This window comes from Lontra canadensis, unplaced genomic scaffold, assembly GCF_010015895.1.
Source record: "Lontra canadensis isolate GAN:19392208 unplaced genomic scaffold, GSC_riverotter_1.0 scaffold76, whole genome shotgun sequence".
NCBI classification, from domain to species: domain Eukaryota; kingdom Metazoa; phylum Chordata; class Mammalia; order Carnivora; family Mustelidae; genus Lontra; species Lontra canadensis.
In genome coordinates, this window is record NW_022631070.1 from 142,378 (window position 1) to 158,941 (window position 16,564).

At 37.7% G+C, this 16,564-nt stretch overlaps 1 protein-coding gene across 4 annotated transcripts in view; it reads left to right on the plus strand.

Annotated features, from left to right (window-relative positions):
* Nucleotides 1-16,156, plus strand: part of MTPAP (mitochondrial poly(A) polymerase) — a 34,848-nt gene extending 18,692 nt beyond the window's left edge. Inside the window, exons 7-12 of one of the 4 annotated variants that reach the window (XR_004385466.1) lie at nucleotides 6,162-6,254; nucleotides 6,338-6,411; nucleotides 8,276-8,984; nucleotides 10,619-10,714; nucleotides 10,805-10,958; nucleotides 15,222-16,156. Coding sequence is in view for 1 of the 4 variants with exons in the window: in XM_032881600.1 (XP_032737491.1) it covers nucleotides 6,162-6,254; nucleotides 6,338-6,411; nucleotides 8,276-8,638 (530 nt within the window). In the remaining 3 variants the exon portion in view is untranslated. Of the gene's footprint in view, nucleotides 1-6,161; nucleotides 6,255-6,337; nucleotides 6,412-8,275; nucleotides 9,300-10,618; nucleotides 10,715-10,804; nucleotides 11,023-15,221 lie in introns of those variants that run through there. The other 3 variants (XR_004385465.1, XR_004385467.1, XM_032881600.1) reach the window with 3 other exon arrangements.
* Nucleotides 16,157-16,564: the final 408 nt, after the last annotated feature.

Below are 16,564 nucleotides of genomic sequence, written 5' to 3' on the forward strand. Positions count from 1 at the left end.
TCATTTTACCTGTTTATGTCTCATAGAGAGTGTATTGTTTGGCATCTGGTTTCTTTTCTCTCAATATTATGTTTAGGAGATTCATTTCTACTGTTCGTGTATTTGTGGACCACTCGTTGTCATTGTGGCACAGTATTCTATGGGAACAAACCAAAAAATAATTTTAATTCTACTTTTGATGGGCGTATAAATAATTTGTAGTTTGGGACCATTACAGGTAATTACTAACACCATTCTAGCACATCTCGTCTGGTGAGCACAGGCACTCCTATCTGTCAAGTATAAACTAGGAGTAGAATTTCTGAGTCTTGGGATTTGTGTATATTCAGCTTCAGTAGATAACTGCCAAACAGTTTTCCAAAGTGTAAACTCCCACAGGCATTACGGACAAGTTCTAATTGCTCTGTGTCTTTGCCAACACGTGCTGTTATCTTTTTCTTATGGTAGCTGTTCTAAATGTGTATGTGGGGGCATCATGGCGTGTTTTGGTTTTCTTTTCCCTAATGACTAATGAAGTTGAGCACCTTTTCATCTCTACATCAGTCACTTGAGTAATCCTTGTGATGTTTCTTTAAGTCTTTTGCCAATTTTGCTCTTGGCCTGTCTTCTTCAAAGATTCATTTGTAGGAATTCTTTATATATTCCTCATGAGTCCTTGGTCACACATTGCGGATTCATGTGTATGTCTTTTTTTTTTTTTTTTTAAAGATTTATTTATTTGATAGGCAGAGATCACAAGTAGGCAGAGAGGCAAGCAGAGAGAGAGAGAGGGGAGGAAGCAGGCTCCCTGCTGAGCAGAGAGCCCGATGCGGGGCTCGATCCCAGGACCCTGGGACCATGACCTGAGCCAAAGGCAGAGGCTTTAACCCACTGAGCCACCCAGGTGCCCCTCATGTGTATGTCTTTATATCTCAAATAAATACATACTGTGGTTCCCTTTTCATTCTCTTAATGGTGTTAAGTGAAAAGAACTGATTTTGAAAGTTCAGTTCTACCAAAGTACAGATGCACATAATAGGTAAAGCGTAAAATACTCTACGAACTTAGTAATAGTAACTCACACTCTGAGCCTCTGCCTCCTGTTCTTTTTGCCTCTCTCTGTAGGTAACCACTTTTAACTTTTTTTTAGTTGATCTGTTTGCTGTTATAAACTATATTTTCAAAAAGTGTCATAATTTCTCTAACTAGGGAGTATAATTGGTATATACAACTTTATATGGGTTTTAGGTAATAGAGCATGATGATTCGGTATTTGTATATGTTGCAAAACGATGACCATGTTTCTTGATTTTTAGTTTTAGGCAGTATGTATAACTTCCCTTTATGGAAGAAGAGGAATTACCTTTTTTCCTCACTATACACACGTCTCTTCCATGCCTCATATTCTGAATATGGCTATGGCTTAATTTTGCTATGCACTCTTTATACTTTTATGACTATGTAAATGCTGTTCCTGTCTAATCCATGGAGTAAACTAAAATTAATTTTCATTCCTGCCCAACTTTTTCTGTTCTTTGGAATTAATAGTTTTTAATATTCCTTATTTTCTTGTTTGCTTAGTTTTTCATGTACTTAACATTTCTTGAATCTCCAGCTTGCTACTAGTTGTCTAAAATCTTTTGTCAAAACAGTCATCAAATATTCTATTAATTAATTCTTCCTTATGTAGCTTCTGTTTTTCAAAATTTTTTTTTCATTTTATTCATTTTTCATTTTAAGTTTAGTGTCATGTTAGAGGCTTTCCTCAGGTGTTTGGTAGTCTTTGATTTTCTGCTCATGTTTGAGTTAGAAACTAAAAAGTCCAGTTGATGGGGTGCCTGGGTGGCTCGGGGTTAAAGCCTCTGCCTTCGGTTCAGGTCATGATCTCAGGGTGCTTTATGTCACTGTCTGGGTCATTCCTCTTGAGCTATTCAGATTCCCCAGAAATGACTCTTATTTTTCTGGAAGAAAAGACCCTGATACTAGCATGCTGTCACGTAGACATTGACTACGCTTTTGTTTACTTACCGTTCCTTTTAGAACATTGTTCCTACCCTCAGCTGTGTCTCCTGTCTTCCTGTGTATAGATATCCTTTCTTTTACCCTGTCCAAAGTAAGCCCAAGGTTTTCTTTCCAGGAGGAGGAGATCTGGGGGAGTCTAACTGCTTTCTCAGCCATCGGGCTCCCAGTCTTGGTGCTTCCAGTTAGCCCTGGTGCTCACAGCTCCTGAGTTGTTGGGAGCTCTGCCTCATAGATCGGGTTTTTTCTTGGCTTTCTTTACTGCTAGTTCAGTATTCAGTCTTTTCAGATCTCCTAAGTCTTTGCTGCTTGTCCATCTGTTCTAAAACTGAAAAGTTTTTGGTTCATATTTCTTCTGTTCTCCATCTTTAAGATTTTATGTCATTTTAGTGTCATTTCATTGGTGTTTGGGGTGGGGGAGAAAGATAGATGCTTGTGTTCCTTTCATCATCTTTACCCCATAGTATGTGCTCTTAATCAGAATATTGGCTCCCTCCTGGAGAGGCCGAGTGTTAGTGGAGCATATGGCATGGTGGGATAAGCAGGTAAAACTTTACCCTGTGCGTTGATGAGCGTGAGTGATTAATAGGGAATGATCTGTGTATAGATGTGCGTGTGTGAAGAATAGGATCTGAGTCACACTCTTGAGTGAGCTACGAGGCAATAAATAAAGCTCCTTCGATAACACAGATATCATCATAACACATTCTTCACAAGGTTAGGTCCAAGTGCTTGAGAGGCAGTTGCCTGGATGGGCATTTCGGAAAGCATTCTGGCTGCACAGGTTAGAAGGAAACAAAACGGCGATGTGTCTAAGTGAATAGCACCTCCGCCCCCTCGTGTTAAACTGTCTGCATTAATTATACAGCACGGATCACCTGTTGGCTTCTCCCATTTAATTACTGCTGATCCATGGCATACTGGAACGTTTGGACCTCTTAATAGTTCTGCTAGAAGCTGAATATAGTTATGATTTTTAGCTCTTCAAACTTTGTTCCAGTAAGCTCCTCTTACAAAAATGGGACAACACAAAAGATTTGTTATCAAAGAAAAAAATAGTAAGCCTTCAAATGAACTTTATTCCTGTTATGCCCCTTACATATGTGCTTGTCAACTTCAGGTGACTTACTAGAAATACATGTAGCTGGCACAGTATAGATTTTGTTCTTTTGACCAGAAAGATTAACAAAATAATTATACAGCCTGTAGACATGATTATCTGTACTGCAGCCCCTCAGTAATCTATTAAGAGTGCCAGGAGTGATCCCTGTTACTAATTATGAATTCCTGTAGTCTGGGTATTAATTGCCTGGAAGACTGTGGGTAAGTTATCAATGTAGCTATGTCTCTGGGAACATTACTCAGTGAATTTCATTTGTCATGTATACTGTGCTGAGAAAGAGTTGTGGATGTACCAATCCATGAGGCTCAGGTTTCCAAAAGCAGCGAGGAAATCATATTTAGTAAATATATAACCTTACTTTTTCATAGATTCTAAGCTCACTTAAGGTGAAGGTGGGGGAATGTGTCATCAAGCTCCTAATATGGGTTAATTAAGATGCTTACCTGGCTCTTTTCCTCATGACCGGGAGTTTGTATTTACTTAGAAGTTTTTGTCACTATGTTATACAATACTTTTAAGAAAGGAGTACCACAGGTTTAAACTAATAGTGATACGGTTCATATGTCTGAATAGGTTGGGAATCGTTTTTCTATTGCAGTACTATCCAGTAGAACTTTCTGTGATGATAGACATGTTTCAGATCCATATTGTACATAGGAGGGTAGGCACTGGTCACTTGTGGCTCTTAGGCACTTGAAGTATGATTAGTGTGGTCAAGGAAGTGAATTTTTTATTTTAATAGCCACATGTGGCTGGTGGCTATTATATTGGATTGTGTGCATGTTGTCTAGGTGTTACAGTAGATAAATGGGGCAGAGACGATAGGAGGGGAAAGACTTGACAGCCAAGCTGCTAGGTTTGAATGCCTTAGGAATTTTGAAAAAACAAAGATGGCCCTATCTTAAATCAGAGGATACTTTTTTTGTCCTTCAAGTTTTAATACACTCTGTTAACCCTTTTAGTGAAAAGTAGCGGTCACAGAGACAGTCTCGGTTTTTCATTATTGTACAGTTCTTGAAATGTTTTAATGTGGACCTCATTTTTCTATAATGCTTTAATTGGAAATACCTTCCTGAAAAAAGACAAAACAGCTAAAAGAACATCAATATATGTGACTGTCACTATGTCACAAGAAATATAACTGTCGATAATTTGAAAGAGTAAAACATGTGGCTGGGTCCCATAAAAAATAGATCTAAGTGTGGAATACCTTGGTGGCTCAGTCGGTTAAACATCTGACTTCGGCTCAGGTCATGATCTCAGGGTCCTGGGATTGAGCAGAGCATCAGGCTCCATGGTCAGAAATCGAGGTTGTCCCTCTTCCCTGCCCCGTCACCCCCACCCCGTTCATATATATGCTCTCTTGTACACACACTCTCTCTCTCTCCTTCTCTCAAATAAATAAAATCTTTAAAGGAAAATAGATCTAAGTATAACCGAGTATAAGTTCTTCAGGGTGCTTTAAGTAATGTAATAGAGGACATAAAATTTGCTATTAAAATAAATATATGGGGTGCCTGGATAGCTCAGTTACTGAAGCATCCGACTGTTGCTTTCCTCTCAGGTGATCTCACGGTCCTGGGATTGAGCCCCACATCAGGCTCTGTGCTCAGAGCAGAGGCTGCTTCCCCTTTCCCTCTCCCCCTGCCTCTCATCATGTGCATGTTCTTTCTCTCCCTCTCTAAATAAATAAATATTTTTTAAAAATACATAAAATTAATATGTTAGGATCTAGAGTAACTTGAGAAATTCTGTTAGTGACCAGGTCTTACATACTGTCTTGGCATACTGGAACGTTTGGACCTCTTAATAGTTCTGCTAGAAGAAAAATACAAAAAACGACCAATAAAAGGGGAGACAAAAATTTGAAGGACCCTTATCTATCTCTTTCTGATTTCTATGTTTAATCCCTTCAAAATATCATTCAGGTTACTGGTTATGTGCCTGCTGTATGCTAGACATTTGTGGCTAGACTGGATGTGGAGAGGGGGAATAGCGAATGGGACAGCGACATTTGTAATCCCAGACTGGGGTAGGGGCGTGGGCAGCATGCATACACAATCACAGGACAGTCAGTTAAGTGCTCATGGAGTGTGAAATAACTAATGGAGGTTGGCCAACTTGGAGTTGGGAAATGCTTTCAGATGAGGTGGCTGTTGATCCGATTTTCGAAGAGTGAGAATTTGCCTGCTTACTGTGCAGTGGAAGGTAGGTTAGAATGGGTGGGGAATTTCATGCTGGCTGTATATTTATCATGAAGGGGATGAATCCTTCTGAAGATACAGATACTATAAGAAGAGGTGAATGCTTAAGTCTAGGGTGCTGTTTACTTTGTGGTTGTGAATTCTACTTTTGCCAGAATACTGCATTTTAGAAATCACCAGAAGTTCTTCAAAACTCTTAGACCATTCAGTTTGTGTCGTTGTTGCAAATACATGTATGAAGGGGTGATGAAGATAGAAATGGAGAGGAAATTCAATATTTTGATCAAAGATAGTGCCAACATTTGAGTTGGTGAAGGATGGGAGCTATCTACATTTTCGTTTATAACTGAAAAACTGATGACCTCAAAAGATAGATTAAGAATCGTTGGGTTGGGGGCACCTGGGTGGCTCAGTGGGTTGAGCCTCTGCTTTCAGCTCAGGTCATGATCCCCGTGTCCTGGGATCGAGCCCCGCATCAGGCTCTCTGCTCAGGAGGGAGCCTGCTTCCCCCCCTCTCTCTGCCTGCCTCTCTGCCTACTTGTGCTCTCTGTCTGTCAAATAAATAAAATCTTAAAAAAAAAAAAAAAAAAGAATTGTTGGGTTGTTGATAGACAACTTCAGCATGCTAAAAAAAAATGTAATGCTAATTTCACTGTACTGTAATTAGTCTCAAATCTTTTTGGTAAGGAGTTTTAAATCCTATTCAGTGTAAATATGTATAACATTAATAATAGGATACATTAATCTGTAACTTCAATTTAGTTAATTATCGAATCCTTTTCTGAAGTAGACAATATCTTTGAAATGTGAAAATTTTCCATTTCTGTTTTTTGAAGGTGCAGAAGATAAATGCATAATAGAAGGCCACAACTGTACGTTTGTTAGTGACTTGAATAGAATTAAACCTTCAGGAAACACAGAAACACTAGGTAGGTGTTTTTTTTTTCCTTTTTCTTTGTTTTTAATTGAAATAGACCTTCCTCTTATTTTCCTTGTTTTATTTTTCTTACAGAATCACTACTGAAAGAATTTTTTGAATATTTTGGCAATTTCGCTTTCAATAAAAATTCCATAAATATTCGACAGGTAAATAATATTTTAATATTTAATGACTAAGTGGTCTTCTGCTGTACTAGTGTTTAATTAGTTTTCAAAGCGCTCTAACATGTTTTTATATTTCAGCTCCACAGTAAGAGATACTAATAAGGAAATCGATGCCTAAAGGAGCTATGTAAGATCATTCATCTAGTTATTTGGAAGAGCTAAACCCAGCTCTTTCAGCATCTAATACTGCCTCCTTCAAAATGTGGAATATATTCTGAAAAATCTTCTGGAAAAGATAATTTTATATACACTTCTTACTAAACTGCTTTTGTGTTCATGGAAGAAGTAGGATACCCAGCCGTTTTGATTTTAGTGATTCTCTCAATTTGAGCTCTAAATTTATTTGGGCAAATGAATTTATGGTTTGGATTCATATGAGTAGCTGGAATAAGAGACTTTTTTTTTTTTTTTTTTAAAGAAAATCCAGAGCAGAATCCTAGGCAAAATTTTTTACCAAATGAGGGATACTTGAGGTAGCTCTTTGTTTGGGTTTATTCTGTTTAGCATTTGGGTACTCGGTTACAACCATTGTAAGATTGGCTACATAAAACATATAATCAGATACTCTCTTTTGTTGTTTTATTTACCTCTTCCTTTTTTCATTCTTGCCTCTTATCCTGCTTATGGAGATTTTGTTTAACAGCAACAACAACAGAAAAGTGTGGGGAACGGAGAAGGAGGGGACACAGAGCTCTGGAATGCAAGCTCTTATGGCTTAGATTCCATATGAGAGGAAGGTCACTGATCACATGAAGTTCTTTATCCTTTTTGTCCTCTGACCCCTGGGCCTCAGGGGTGATGGATAGGCAGGACCCCTGCTGGGCAGGGCTTGAGAGCAGTTAGGGAACAAAGAGGTGCTGCTCACATTGGAGAATCATGGCCCTGTGTTTTGTTACTATTTTAGTAATATGTGTGATATCATTTGAAAGAGAAGATTACATATACTAATGCATCACTGCTGGTCGGATGAATCACAGCTTTAGCTTTTCTTTTATTTATTTATTTATTTTTTATTTTTTTAAGATTTTTTATTTTTATTTATTTGACAGAGATCATAAGTAGGCAGAGAGGCAGGCAGAGAGATAGGAAGGGAAGCAGGCTCCCTGCCGAGCAGAGAGCCCGATGTGGGGCTCGATGTGGGGCTCGATCCCAGGACCCTGGGATCATGACCTGAGCCGAAGGCAGAGGCCCAACCCACTAAGCCACCCAGGCGCCCCAGCTTTTCTTTTATTTCTATGGGGTGTGGCCTTACCTGTCAGCGGCTTATAGAAGTTGGATCTTTAGGCATATAATAGAAAACTTGCATTGTTTTATAATGAATAATGAATAACCTTTTGTTCCTTCTCTTCCTTTCTGACTTAATTCTTGGGAAACGTTAGTTACTGTATTTAACTTAAGGATATTCTAATTTTGTGTGCTTCTGTTTGTTTTTAGCAAGTCTCAAAAATAAGTGTGTCTTCATTTTATTTTCTGTTATTTTTCACTTTTTTCCCTTCCTTGCTTTATCCTCTTAGGTCAGTTGATACTTTAAAAATACTTCTGTTGATTGAGTTAGTCTAGATAACTCCCATCTGAGCATCATCATCCATAGCTATAAACCTAATTTATATTTCTCTAAAAAAAAATCGCAGAACTACAGTGGTAAAACCCTGTCAGAAGTACACACACACACACACACACACACACATGACGTGCACACATACCCAGTTCTCTTAGGAAAGCAGTTCTTTACTCTGTAAAGTAAATGCTGGTATTTTCCCTGTCTTTGACATTTTATTAGACTAAATTGTTCTAGCTGAGCCTTTCATATATTTATACATTTTTTCTTCTTTATAATAATCTGCAGGGAAGGGAACAAAACAAACCTGAGTCTTCTCCCCTGCATATTCAGAATCCTTTTGAAACTTCTCTCAACATCAGCAAAAATGTAAATCAGAGCCAGCTACAAAAATTTGTAGATCTGGCCAGAGAAAGTGCGTGGATTTTAAGTCAGGAAGATAAAGATCGCCCTTCTCCATCAAGTAATCGGCCCTGGGGGCTGGCAACGCTGCTGCTTCCTTCAGTGGTAAATAGTGTGTCTCTTGCCAAGAAGAAAAGGAAGAAGCCTGCAAGTGAAAGAATTAAAAATTTGCTGGAATCCATAAAAAGTAGCAGTCAAGAAAATGACACAAACACCAATGGGAAAAGAACAGTTAGTACTCAGGCATAATGGCTCCTCCTTCGCTTTAAGAACTGGTTTCCCCCGAGAACATGCGCTTTGGGGCGCCTGGAAGAACGGGTGTGAAACACTCATAGATGCCCACTGTCATCCGATGTCCCTTTTCATGATCTTCTCACTGGGCCTCCTCCTCGTCTGAAGTTTTGGGAGCTTTCAGCCTGATAAGCCTCAGATCCATCGGCACCTAGAAGGTCTGCCCCAAGGAATGGGTGACAGAGGATTGGAATGCACTTTAGATAAACTATACAAAGCAAGAGGTAAAAAATCAGTTTTAGAATCAAACCATTATTGATATCAACATTAGGCCCCGGATGGAAATCATTTAAAAGGACTTTGGGTATGTACATATGTAGTCATTGAATTTAATAAAGCTTCAGAATTTGCTATTACCCTTTAGTATGTAGTTTTATATTCTTCAAGCAAAGTATTCTTAATCACCTGTAAATTAAAACAGGTTTTCCTGTTTTATTTCATATATAAATTAAAGCAGGTTTCCAAAAAGGTTCATGTTTTTAAAAGATACGAGTGCGGATACGTCAGTACATTCACGGTACTCTAAGCCAGATACATAAAAATATTGGTACATTGTATTCTAGAATGTTAGGTACTTTTTCTGTCTTCAAAAATAAAACCCTGTTTCTACTATATGATATTTGCAGTATTCTTTTTCTTATTTTTTGAAACCTCCTTTCTTTCTGTTTAAAGCAGGTACGTATTGAAATATAATTTCCATACATTCCCTGTGGACTTTCAGGTTTAGAAGCCAGCAGAGTAGTGCTTCAAAACAGGGGACTTGAGCCAGAATGGCTTCCCGGTAAATTAATAGCCTCTCAGGGCCCCCCGTTGTTTTCTCTGTAAAAGGGGGACAATAATAGTGCCTGCTTCTCAGATTTTTGTTGACAATTACATGAGGTGCATAGGAAAGTGCTAGGTCAAGAGTCTGACACATTATATGTGTTACTTTTATTTTTTATTTTTTGTGATACGTAAGTTATTCTTGCTACTCAGAATTCAGATTTACAGTTTAGGTCAGAAACTAACGAGCTCTGCTTGGGATTATTTTGGGGGGCTCACTAATAGAATTGTTATGAAGCAGCGGGGTTCTCAGAGTGCTCATGTGGCTCTGCTGTTTCGATTTTACATCCGAAACCAGCAGACAAATAGCTGTATTCTCGCATATATGTATGACGTGCTTTTATACAGACAAGTAGCAACGTTCTTTTATACAGTTCTTTGAAAAGCCATTTTTCATTTGTTCTTCAGTTAGGTTGATTCTTTTGGGCTAGAATCTGTACTAGGAATTGAAAAGAGGTTTAAAAAGCATAATTACATTAGAGTTTCTAAATGAGACGATCCCAGATATTTGATTGGACGTTTTCTTTTTTAGGTTGGTGTTAAGCCTAAAATGATCATTTAGGCACATAAAGTGTGTTTTGGCTTTTTTTTTTTTTTTTATAATCTATATAACAACTTGGACACTGTAGGTTTGTGTTACTTTTCAGGCTGAGATTAAATTATGTGATGAATTTTAAAAAGATCTTTTAATCTAAAGTTTCGTTCAAGTCAACTGAACATAGACTACAAGCAAATTTAATGTTTTCTCATAAGTTCTTTGTATCATCTCCCAAATTCTTAAAACGTGGTTTTTATTGCATATTAGAGAGAATCTGCACTTGTCATTGCCACTTCTTAAAACTGATTGTAGTGATAAGGTCAGGAAGAAGATTTGTTCAGGGTGTTTCTTTTCTAGCTATTTGTTACTCAGCTTCCATTGGGTCGCCTTCATCTAACTTTTGCTAAGTATGTGAAAGAATTTGGATATGAGCCTACCTAGATCAGATCAATTTCACTTCTACTTCGTTCCGGATTTTATGGTCCACTGGTATAATTCCAGTCCTTAGGAAATTAGAGAATTGGCCAGAGGCATTCTAGGAAAAAAATCTGTAATCTCTCTCATTCACAAATCTCTAGGGATCATAGAGGAGAAGAGAAAATACAGTCGAAGTAGGACTTCCTGCTGTCATTACTACGAGCCCCTTCTTCCTTTTGCTCAGGGGCTATAGTCATGTGAGAACAGAATTAGAATTGTTTCAAGTTATGTCATGTTCCTAGAAATTCCTTGGCCTTTAAAGTACAGCTCTGTTCAATTCCTTACAGCCTGCTGGTGCCACAGTAGGGAAAAGCTACATTTGCCTGTGTCTTTTAAGCCAGCACAGGGAACATCGCAGCAAAGCCATCAGGAAGAGCAACCAAGCAGTCACAGCTTGCCCATGTGGCAACTTTGCACTTGCCAGAGTCTGGCATTCGGTTGGTGAGTAGCTGTCCTCAGTCTCCGTTCAGTCCCTCCGGGAAACCTTGTAGGAGTGCAACATTCAGAACGCTGTAGAAACAAATAAATCATTTTTGCCTGAGATGATCAAAGAAAGCCTCACTGATGAATGACTCAGGTAGATCTTGAAAGTACAGGTAGACAGAGAAGGGCATAGGGCTTATTGTTTGGGAAATCACAGGACAGCCCGAGGAGGAGTCAGGAAGAGGGAAGAGTATTTGGTGAACTGGCAGTTTGGGTGGGTTGGGATGCAGTTTTTACCGGGATGCTCAAAAGAGTTAAGGTTGGGTGAGATCACGAAGGACTGCCAATGGCAATTTAAGGAAGTTGAGTGTGTTTTCAGTGGTAAGCTACTGAAGGTTTTTGTGTAAAAATAATAAAAATTAAGGCAGTGCTTTTAGATGATTCATCTGTTCATACCCATTAGTTTTAGATCAGTGCTCCTTTTTTGCAAGTTTGAGTTCCATGGATCTCATCATTAAGTCAGATAAAATTTGGCTGTTCAGTTTTCCGTGAAGGTCCAGAAGCTGACCCTCATATACCTCAGAGGAGTTTTTCTTTTTAATATTTAATAAGGAAGTAAGGTTTAAATAGTTTTTAAAGTTATCAGGAAATATCAGGTCCTGACACACAATTTCATGTAAAGCCTTATTAATGAAAAATTCTTTGCAATATATACTTGGAATGAAAGTATAACCAAAAATCACTTTTCACCTTGGGATGATGTTGGAAAATTTATTTTAAATACTTGAAAGGCTTATTTTGGTTTCATGCAGAGTTCAGTTACTTGGGATACATAGTCCAAAGAATATAAACATTACAACGTTCCTCTGGAATTCCCATGGAACAACTCCCAGAAAATGTCTCTTTTATATAGGATCTTTAATCGTAATATGTATAATACAGGATGTGTAAAATCACCACAAGTTATTTAAAAATATACTGTTCATATGTCATCTGTGGTATGTGTATCCCACCCACCTGTAAGAACTCAGTGGAGTCAAAGCTAGATTAAAGGCATTATTCACTTTCTCTGTCCACTCTTAGATAAATGCACTTAAACTTATCCTCCCCTGTGGTAAAGTTTCGAAGCTGTTAGCACATAGAGCTAAAGCATTTTAAAAGAGGGTATTGGAAAGATTAACCTTTAATAATAAATGTTCTACTTTGAAGCCAGTATAGCATGGCAAAATACCTAATTTAGAATAGGCCAAGGCAAAATTAACAAAAAATATAGGTTATAGATTGAAAACTTACTGTGATGGAATGCTGTAAAATAAAATGGCTTCAAATTAATGACAAGATTACAGATCAGGTGTGTGTTACGTTTTGGGTTACCAAAATTCTTTAACTTGCTAAATTGTTAGGTATGGTGAAAGTCTTACATTTTTGAAACTTTTCCTGTTACAAAATTACTGGTATTTGGCTTAAATTAATACGTTTTAATGATTAGAGTTTTAATGAATCTTTGCTGAGTTTACGCATGGACTTAGAGAGTGGCGTAAAATAACACATTGATGTGTTCTCTGCCCGAAAAATTAATAGTAAAAGATGGATTATGAAGCTGACGGGTGTCGTGAGATGGAATTTGAAACTCAAAGCCTGTGTTTTTTTTGTTTTTTTAATTCCATCTAGCATGTGTATTGTAGGATGCCTGGATGGCTCAGTTGGATAAGCAAATGCCTTTGGCTCAGTCATGATCCTAGAGTCCCAGGATCGAGTCCCACATTTGGCTCCCTGCTCAGCAGAGACTTACGTTCTCCTTCTGACCTCTTATTCTCTCTCTCTCCCATTCTCTCTCTCTCTCAAATAAATAAAGAATTAAAAAAAAAATTTATCATAAATCTATAAATACACACATCAATATAAAACTTGCACAAGCTTCACGTAAATTAGGAGAGGTAATCAAGACATGAACTAAGCTAATGGCAACAGAAATAGAAAAATTTAACCAAACAAAGGGGGAAAAAAGAGAGTCCGAAAGGATTCCAAATTTGAGCCAAGCTTCACCTTGCTATTCTTCATTAACAATTTCGGTGATTGAGAAGGGCTGTTTGTTAATGATTTATGCGCTAATGTCCCTTCATATCCCCTTCTTTCCCATTCTGTAATGGACCCCAACAGTAAACATTTTTGGAGTTTCCCTGCTTGATTTCTTGGCATTACTGATTATAAAATTCAGTTATCAATACTGACTGGTTTCCTTTAACTTTGTGTAATTGAGTTTTTTGAAAAGAGAACCATAATACCTTTTGCATATTTTTGTATTTGACTCATTCACCTTTCTTATTTTTATTTATTTTTTAATTTTTCTTCATGCACCTTTTTTTTATAAAGATTATTTGAGAGAGAGAGAGAGAGAGAGCTAACACACAAGTAGGGGTAGGGGCAGAGGGAGAGAGGGCCCCCCCTGAGCAGGGAGCCAGATGCGGACTTCTCTCCATACCCTGAGCAGAAGGCAGACGCTTAACCGACTGAGCCACCCAGGCACCCCATCATTTACCCTTTTTTTTTTTTTTTTTAAAAGAAGTAACTACATTTGTATTAATGGTGAGCAGTAGCACTTTGCTTATTTTTGTTAACCAGTAAGATGGGTTCAGATAAACAGTTTTCAGGTAACACTGATTTCCATAGCTTCATCATCCATTCTGGGCATATGACAAGACCAGTCGTTGTTGTAGTCCCACCTGCTCGTACTTGATCTTGATTGTGCACTGGGCTTTGTGTCCTGTGTCCTCACCTCCAGTGCAGCTTGCATTAAGTTAAAATGATCTTCTTCCTTAAAATTTACTTAACCTCATAATTTGCCTTTTTCTGTGGTTAGTGCCATTATTCTCTATCACCATAGTCCAAAGCCTGGGACCTTTTAGGCTCTGTTTTTTCCCCTTTGCTTGGTTAATCTTTTTCTATTCCTGTTGCCATTAGCTTAATTCATTCAATTACATCTCCTAATTTTTTTTTTTTTTAAAGATTTTTTATTTATTTATTTGTCAGAGACAGAGGGAGAGAGGGTGAGCGAGCACAGGCAGACAGAGAGACAGGCAGAGGCAGAGGGAGAAGCAGGCTCCCTGCGGAGCAAGGAGCCCGATGTGGGACTCGATCCCAGGACGCTGGGATCATGACCTGAGCCGAAGGCAGCCGCCCAACCAACTGAGCCACCCAGGCGTCCCTACATCTCCTAATTTAATGCAATAATCTGTTAGCTTGTTTTTTAACCTAATGATTTCCTTCTTCTATCTACCCATTCGAACCGTTAATTTTCAAATGAGTAGGATTTAAGAGAGACTTGTTATGATAAATGAATATTAAATTATGGGTGTGTATTTGTTATGTTTCTGAGAATACCTTGGAATTGTACTTAGGGTCATTCTGAATATCCATGCAAATTTTTGTACAGGTGTACGAAAAAAGATAGTGATTAAACGTTTTAATGAGGATTTTTTTCTGTAACATCCAAAAGGTATTCTGTTTATAAGCTCCACTGATTTCTTAAAGTTTCCAGACTTCTCTAATAATGATACTTAGTCCCCAAATACTGGTTCAATAGGGTCATTCATTCAGTAACCATGTTTACTATGTACCAGACACCGTAAATCAAGACACCTTGCTTACTAAGAGATAGAAGAGGTTTGAATTACTGGAAAAATTGATTTTTGTTCTTGTATAGAAAGGCTTAGTATAAAGGTAACAGTTTTACTCATATTTATCAATTAATAATGATGCAATCAATTAAAATCCTATAAGGATTTTTTTTTTTAAGATTTTATTTATTTATTTGACAGAGAGAGATCACAAGTAGAGAGGCAGAGAAGCAGGCTCCCTGCCGAGCAGAGAGCCTGACGTGGGACTCGATCCCAGGACCCTGAGATCACGACCTGAGCCGAAGGCAGCGGCTTAACCCACTGAGCCACCCAGGCGCCCTCCTATAAGGATTTTTAAATGTGAAAGTCATCAGAAGTGTCTCAAAGAATAATCATACAGGAATAGCGAGGAGAAATTTTTAATTTGGTAAATAACTTACTGCAGTATAAGACATAAGTAAGTGAAACACAGTGCTGCTGGTTTGTGATAGACAAGTCAATGAAACAGCCCAGAAACAGATTCAGGATATATGTGGGAATTCAGTAACCTAAGCACAGCATTTCAAATCAGTAAAAACATGGATTATTCGATAATTTGTGTTGGGACAGCTGATAGCTATGGGGGGGTGCAGCTTGATCCCATTCTCACTCTTATAAATTCCAGATGAGTTGGGATTTAAATGTGGAGGTGGAGAAAGTGAAATCCTAAAGTACTAAAAGAAACCGTGGATGAACATTATAAATGTGAAGTAGGGAAGTATGTCTTTTCAAGTATGACATGCACTGATAAAAGAATATATTGATAAATTTGACTACTTTAAAATAGAAGCTGTGCCACAAAACAGCCATAAACAAAATGAAGAATTCTGGCAATTACTGAAAAAGGACTAATCTTTGTAATACATAAGATCTACAAATCTGTAAGTAATAGGCAAAAACAAAGACTCCACAGAAGCAACGAAAATGCACACGTAAATAGTAAAGATGATCAGGTGTACTAATAATTCCATAAGACTTTATTGTGGAGAATTTTGAACAAAGTAAACTGAAAAGTACAATGAATTTGCATGAATCTGTCACTTATTTCAACACTTTTGGCAAATTGTGCTTAATTTATAACCCTGTTACTTGCCCTTTTTGTATGAAGCAAATTTCAGTCATTCTACCATTTCATCTGTAAATCTGTTTCTCCAGAAGATACTTTTTCTAACAAAATCACAAACCATTATTAAATCTAAATGGAACAGGGAAAAACAATAATTCCTGAGTATCATCACATCCGATTAGTGTTCAGGTTGTCTTACAGATCTTGCAGTGGTTTTCCCCAAGGACATTCATTTGAGTCAGGACCCAGTTGTCCACATACTCTGGTTGATGGGCCTGGTTCTGGAGTCTCTTTAATCTTTAGATTTCCGTTTCCTCTCCCTTTGTCCTTGCAAGTTACTGAAGATAATGGTTTGTCTTAAGTTTCCCACAGTGTGGATTATGTGGATTATGTCAGCACATATGATTATGTGCTGTGGACTTGTTCAGCATGAACTTAATGACCTAAAAATAATTTTCACCAGTTTTAGAAAACTTTCAACCATTTTTTATTCTGTATTTTCTGTCCTTTTCTTCATCTTCATTCTGGATATTTCTTTCTGAAACCGTGTTACAGTTTACTATTTTTTTTTCTTAAGCTGTGTCTAATTTTTAAAATCCATTCACTGAATTATCTATCATCTTTAGTAGGTTTTGGTGTTTTTGGGTTTTGTTTTTTTTTTCGAGTTCTAGAGTATCCAGTTGGTACTTTGAAATTGTTTTTTCTAATTTTCTGAAAAAAAATCTGTCTTGTCTGCTTTTCTTGTATTAAACACTCACTTTAAAGTCTGTGGGTGGTAATTGGGTATCTGCTGCCCTGTGTTTCTCCGTCTTTTATGGTGTGGATTTCTCTGCTAGTAGACCTAGGTGTTATTTTGTGTGTTGACATTGTATGTGAAAGAACAGAGATTATTTCCCAGAGGT